This window comes from Ochlerotatus camptorhynchus, unplaced genomic scaffold (genome assembly GCF_037179485.1).
Source record: "Ochlerotatus camptorhynchus isolate MF236.1 unplaced genomic scaffold, CSIRO-AGI_Acam_v1.1 ptg000006l, whole genome shotgun sequence".
Lineage (NCBI taxonomy): Eukaryota > Metazoa > Arthropoda > Insecta > Diptera > Culicidae > Ochlerotatus > Ochlerotatus camptorhynchus.
Genome location: NW_027040498.1, coordinates 3,362,628 through 3,369,638, shown reverse-complemented (window position 1 = coordinate 3,369,638; position 7,011 = coordinate 3,362,628). Strand labels below are relative to the sequence as shown.

The window sequence follows — 7,011 nt, the reverse complement described above, 5'->3', positions numbered from 1 at the left end:
ATGTAAAAACACTAAGATATATATCCTAACAATTAAGGCTGGTAAGTTACTGTAGTAACTGGAGCACCTAGGTTAAAATGAAATGTAATTTATTTTGAATTTGGAACAAATTAAGAGGTAAAAATAATTTAACTGTTGTTGAACTAACGATTATTTGTTTTGTTTAACACAGTTTAGGTCATTCGTAACTTGTCCAGGGTGAGATTTGAACTTAGGCCTTTCTACGTGAGAAATTTCGGATGCTAACCATTTACGCCTGGCCCGTATTCCTTTACATATTATTAATGCATAATCAGTAATCAAATTGATTAAATTTAATGCAGGATTAGTTTTCCATTTGATTCGCCAGTGTAACATTTGGCTTTATTTTTTTATGTGTTAACCGTTAACTCAACCCAAATGAAATCAAAGTGAGTGATCAAATTTTGAATCTTGAATAGTCGATTAACCAGCAGCCAAGATTTCTGAAATTTTAATGCACATCATGAGAAGTTACAGCTTATTGAACTTTTTTGGAGAGAGAGAAAAATCACGATGTTATATACTTTTGTCCAGTACTCACAGTCCGGCACTCGTTTATGTGCATCATATTTAAAAGAACGTCACACTACTCTTTCGGACTATTCACGGCGCCTCAAGCATGGTTTTGCTTTGTATTTGCGTCTCGGTCGACTAGCCTTTGACCTGAGAAGCTCTGGAAGTATTCAAAGATTATTTAATGGAGATTCAAGATTCGTTTGGATCATTTGATAGTAAAATCAAAAAGCATTGCACATTGTTTTTAAAAGTTTTTATTGTACTGTACAAAATCTACATACTAGACAGGGGTAAAAGAGTAAAAGGTCACGTACGAAAAAGTAAATCATCACAAGTATTTACACGCAGTAAAATTTGAAAACACTACAACTTTGACAGTGTATCGCTTCGTCGATATTGAGTATAAGGAGTAGTAGACATATATATAAAAAATAGATATAAAAATAGTACATGTCGTCCGATATTATTTCGGTTTGTCAAATCCAAACTTCACACGTGGTTTTATAAAAAAAAAAGTAGTTGAAAAGTCTTCGCCTCATAGTAGACATATCATTTGGGTGGGTTGGAAAGGAACAGCCTTGTTTCAGCATAGGAGCTCATCGTCGAGGACGCTGCTTAGTGCAGACCGTGATATCCCAGTCCACCGTATCCGGGGTATCCGTGCAGGCCACCGCTGTAGTATCCGTGACCGCCGCCGAGGTATCCAGCGCTAGCTGCTTGGGCACATGGAAATTTAACAATGAGTTCATTTTTTTTTAGGAACAATGAAATGACCGAATGTATCTACCTGGGTATCCGCCATAGTATCCAGCAGACTGGTATCCACCGTATCCGCCATAGCCCAGACCGGAGTATCCGCCGAGTCCACCGTAGTAGCCGCCGTGCACACCGCTGTAGCCTGCTGATGGGTATCCGTATCCCAGTCCACCGTAAATTCCACGCTTTTCGGTAGTCTTGGTGTCGTCAGCTCCGTAGACGGCAGCGATGGCGAGGATGACGAAAAGAGCAATCTGGAAAATGGGGCCAGGGGATTATGAGGGTTGTCAAAATCTGTGAGCTTATCTCATTGACGGAAGGAATTCTGTAACACTTCCAGGACAATCAAAATGCACGCTGCTGTTTTGAGGGAAGTTTTGATGTGTCATATCGATATTATTTAAATCATTAACAAGAAGGGATAGCTTTTAGTTTCCATATGTAAATTGTATCACAGTATATCCAGGTTTACTCGGACTCATTGAGCCTCAATATAGAAGATTAGCTAAATTTTGATTTGTCGTTAAAATCGTTATTTTTCCAAGTTGACGATCCTTTCAAAATCGAGTAGTGAGAAATTAACTATTTATTTACTTGAGAAGATCATCAATCAAAAAACTAAATAAAAATAAAAATTTGCAATGTTTACACGATTCCTAAAATCGCTACAACATCGAATATGAAACGGCTTTATATTGATAGAGCCGAACCAGCAGAATAGAGTAATTTCCTCGAACGGGTCGAGAATGGAAATGGCTGGCAGCTATGAAAAGTTATCCACAAGTACACAGGCAAATCGGTGTGCAGATGTATTTAGAATAGTTTACAAATGCAACTTAATTACTTGAACAGAAATCGACTTGAACATTAGTAGGAAATCATGAACCCTGAAATAGGCTGATTATTCAAACATGTTATGTTATAATCGATCGAACTTTTCGCATAGAATAAAATCTTGCCAATGTTTTCTTTAGCAAACAGATAATGTAGATTCATCCAAGCAGATTTTTGATGAAAGATTCTTCCGTCCAATAGCAGCCTTTTTTGGACTATGCTGTTATGTTCACCGTTCCACTAGTTACTTATAATAGTTGTTCTTCATTGAGAACCATCAAATCACAAAGTAGTCCTTTTATCAAAAAATCACCACCTTATCACCACACATAATTCTATCTTTCCGCTGCACTTACGAAGGATTTCATGTTGACGGTTGGTATTTTATTTGCGGAATTAACTGCGACGTTAAAGACAAACTGCGATTGATGCACTTCTGCACTGAAGGGTTGCAACGACTGATTTGATACCGTTGCTGGAAAATGCCATTACTTTTATAGCCGAAAAGCGCTCCGATTGGGCCGAGTGCTCTGCGATGTCGCCGGCTTGTTCTCGGTGTACCCTCTCGCTCTCACGGCAGCGTGGAAAACTGCTCGACAGCCGCAAGCGCGCCAAAACCACGCGAAAACTGCACACACCGGCGTGTGCAAGCAGAAATGCATTCGACCCCCTCGAGGGACGCCGAGCAGCGAGCGGTGAGCGGGCACGGCGGGCGACAAAGGAAGAAGAAATTATCGCGATGCAAAAGTCTCTCCGCACCCTCTGCGGCTAGATGTAGGTATAGGTACCTACCCCAAACCATGACTCAAACGTTTTGTGGGGTCCGTTAGTCCACCGTGTTGATCGTCGGTGCAGTGTGTATAGTGTATGGGAAGGGGGTTTTCCACTCTCAGCCGTAGTAAACGAGCAGACACAGGCGGCATAGAATAGTAGAAACGTGGTCGCCCGGGTGCTTAGACTACTACTATTCTAGCTTTCCGCTGGTTGAGATCAAAGGAAGGTAGGTATATCGTGTGGCATGTGCTGAGAACTGTGCAAGCATAACTCATAATGTTGTTGCGATAATAACGGGCGTCGAAAGGTTGTTTTTTTTTTCGGCATAGGAAATAATTTACTACTTCATTTTGCGCTGCTAGTGTTTTCCACCCGTGAGATTTTCATCGAGGATGGCTCGTGCTTGTGGATTTTCAACCCATCAGAGTGTCTGGAGTTTCCAGCGGTTGTTTTGATTCGAAGTTAAAGGCCTACTTGGAGCATTTGAAGTGAATCGATCTTGTCACCTGCTCTGAAAATAGATTGAATTTTATTTACGACGTGAAGTGTCATAGTTTAGCTTACCGTCGCAAGTCCAGTTAAAATGACATATTTTTCATTGTATAGAAATCACGTGCTATCGGAAACGGTAAGACACTGTAAAACAGTCACTGGTTTGGACCTGTTTGGACGCAACCTCATTCCATCACAAGTATGTATAGATAGGTGTTCGAAAGTGTCTTTAAATGTGTGTCTAAAACTGATTTCCTCGACTGTTTTTATTTTATTTTACTAAAATACGGTTAAACAAAAGCTCGCGAAGACGCTATTCAATCAAATTGCGTCAAGGCAAATTGTTAATGGGTACATTTTTCTGTGACCAATAAAGTGACATTGAGGCTTACTATTATTTTAATGGTGAAACAATAAATTTGATTATATTTATTTCATAACAATGATTGGGACATCGATTGGGGGAGCCTTAGGCTCTGAACCATTTGGTGGATTATTTTAACTTTTGGTTAAAATTTGACAGATGAAAAGTTATCGATTAACCCTGCTATCCGAGCGTGGTTACTTCTGACAGACAAGAAGTTAAATTTTGACGACCGTGGCTCGGAAACCGGTCGATCGACAGCACGGGGATTTTCGAACATAAGAAATAACTTTCGAAATGTCACTTTTAACCACGAGTTAAATTTAACTCGGCAAATGGTTCACAGCCTTAAAAGCTTACTAATTTTGAACAAGCAATGATCGTTTGTTCATGCTTTCTGTAATGAAATCACATAACGTCCGGATGTCATAAATTTAAGCATATCAAACTTTGAAAATTCTCAGAGCTAGGTAATTCCATGAATTTTGGAACTAGTTTTTTTTTAATTTTGAATATTTCATCATCAGTTAAATCTCAGACATAGCAACCAAAATTACATTCTAGGAACATGGTAAAGTGCACACAGAATAAATTTCATACCTTTAGGACCTAGGAAAATCTTCAAGATATTAGTCATGGATGAAGCGGCGCCGGTGGTGTAGTGGTAAGCGTGATTACCTCTCACCCCAGCAGACCTGGATTCAATCCCAGTCGGCGCCGCCGGCATGTTCTGAGGCATAACATCTCTGATCACGCCTTCCTTCGGAAGGTAAGTAAAGCCGTTGGTCCCCGGTTCATGAGTTGATGGGTCGATAGGTAGGGTCCAGGTGTGGGAGCTGCCTTCCTGGCGTCGGTAGCATGGCATGGCACTCAAAAAAAAAACGTCAAAACAACAAACCCATAATGAAGTAATGAAATTGGGTTGTTAGCGGAATGCTTAAATAAAACAGCAAAAAAGGTTATCTTCCATTTAATTCCACTTAATTAATTTTGGTATCCATGACAGACACGTATTTCGACTACAATGTGCAGTCTTCATCAGTGTCATTCCCACTAAAGAACTTATCAAAATCTAACCCCTAAGTCAAGATCACAGGTATAAAAATGAAACTACAATGTGCTGAATCGGAACCTACCAAACTAATAAAAACCAAAGATTTAAGTAAAGGGGGTTAGATTTTGATAAGTTCTTTAATGGGAATGACACTGATGAAGACTGCACATTGTAGTCGAAATACGTATCTGAGGCATTCCACGAAGGTTCGCAAATCGATCCTGACCGATCATTTCCAATTACGCTGAAACTTTGCACAGTTGTTCCTTTTTAGTAAAGGCGCCATTTTGTGCTCTCAGTTTTTCATATTCAATCACGACTACTTTTTGAAAAGGGCCTGTGTAAAAATAGTACTAATGAGTTTAAAAAATATATATTGCCGAAACGCTTTGTTCGATTGATTTGGTGTCTTAAGCAAAGTTGTAGATATTATTTTGGCAATTGTGTAAATAATATACACTGTAAAAAAAATCGTTTGTATAAATGAAAAAAATTATATTTATTATTAAAAAAATTAATTCCTCAAAAAGTGCATTTTTGAATTTTTTTTGTTTTAAGCATCATTGAAGCTCATAATGTTTGCTACTAACTTGTCGTCTTCCTTCTTTGTGCACAGACACATAATCTTTTTGACCAGGCATTGCCCGGCTTATATCATCATCTTCCAAAAAATGTATGACTGCCAATTTTGTTTCATCGCTTAAGGCTGTGCCATATTTTGCGGTTTTTGACGAATGACCTTCCTTTATCAACTTAGCCTCTGTTGCAATATATCTACTAGCATTAAATTGATCCATAACTTTTTGTGTTGACCATGAATAAGGCAATAACGATAAAATTAATAACTTTTCACTTCTTGCAGTGGATGCATTGGAAAACTTTTCCTTCATGTTTTCTAAAACTTCTTTGAGTTCATTCACTTCGTCAGCCTCAGGCTCGAAGTTGAAAAGATTCTTTCTAATACCTTCGTTGATTTCACGGTGCTTCTTTTCGGGGTAGTGGATTTAGTTGAGTTTTCCCACGTCTATCGGTGATACCTGGATTCCTGCAATGCCTCGGTTGAATATCTCGATGTTGACTGGTTGAGTGAATTCTTGGTACGATTGAACTGAAGTAACTGATGTCATTGGTGGTACAGTTGTAAGGCTTTCATAGCTCGGTACGACATGTACTATCACTGTAGTTGACATCTTTGAGCTTCCGGCAACATGCTGTTCCTCGTTTGAGATGAAAAGAGCTTGTTTATCAACACGAAGACGGCAGGACATGCAAATGCGAAAACCAGTATTCAATCCTGATGCTTCAGAATATCCAATCGATTTTAATTTCTGGATGGTAATATTCGAAATATTCCTCAGCTCTTTCGAGTACTTGACTTCCTCGAACGGCCGAATGCACCTGATAAAACATGCTCGTTCACTCATGTTGTTTCCTGTATGAAAAAAAAATTAAAAATAATAATCTTTAAAAATGATTTCATTGAAATACAACTGAAGGGTATGCTTACCTTTTAACCAAATGGTGTTACACTTATTTCCTATGATAACTTGTTAAGATGTTTGCGGTAAAAAGCAATCTTTGTGATCAACTGCTTGTTTTCACCATTCAAACTCATTTAAGTATCAGATCGATAGGTACGATTTCTACATTAGGTACAGACAGATGTTTTTGGTGTTCACTACTACAGTGTTGAGTATTTGACTTATTACTGTTACGATCACTGATACAACTATGCAAAATTGACGACAATGAATAAAAAAGAAAATTTAAAAATCGTCAATTTGAATGGAATTGCTCCTTCAGTAAGGGTCGCTAGTTTGAACATCATATCACTTTTATTTAGTTCTAGCTCAATATTCATCAAATGAATTTTTTAGTTTTGTTAGTAACGATACCTTTTCATGGTATCAGATGTAATGAATCCTAACTTTTCAATAGGGCCTGTATAGAAAAACACTAATGAAATAAACATACCTATATTGCAAAAACGGCTTGCTTGATTGCTATGGTGTCTTCGGGAAAGTTGTGAAAAATTAAAATGCAATTCTTGAAAAAATATACACGGTTGAAACACATCCCAAGTAACAATTCTGCAATCATTTGGCATCCACTCTGATTTATGATGGTTTTATAATGGCAATGAATAATCCATTTAGTTTAAATACAGTTTTTCGCAGTGTAACACGTTCCTGCTTAGTAG

At 38.2% G+C, this 7,011-nt stretch overlaps 1 protein-coding gene across 1 annotated transcript; it reads right to left on the bottom strand.

The window, feature by feature from the left end:
• Positions 1–775: 775 nt before the first annotated feature.
• LOC135717263 (uncharacterized) lies at positions 776–2,580 on the bottom strand. The gene is made up of 3 exons (XM_065239261.1): positions 2,484–2,580; positions 1,325–1,547; positions 776–1,250 (listed from the first exon to the last, which is right to left on the bottom strand). Exons 1-3 carry the CDS (start codon positions 2,493–2,495, stop codon positions 1,153–1,155), a joined length of 333 nt encoding a protein of 110 aa, XP_065095333.1. The 5' UTR covers positions 2,496–2,580; the 3' UTR covers positions 776–1,152.
• Positions 2,581–7,011: the final 4,431 nt, after the last annotated feature.

Excerpts from the sequence above, each read along its gene's own strand:
- LOC135717263 (XM_065239261.1), bottom strand. Across the intron at positions 1,251-1,324 it reads ATACTATGGCGGATACCCAG|CTAGCGCTGGATACCTCGGC; the intron begins GTAGATACATTC and ends GTGCCCAAGCAG.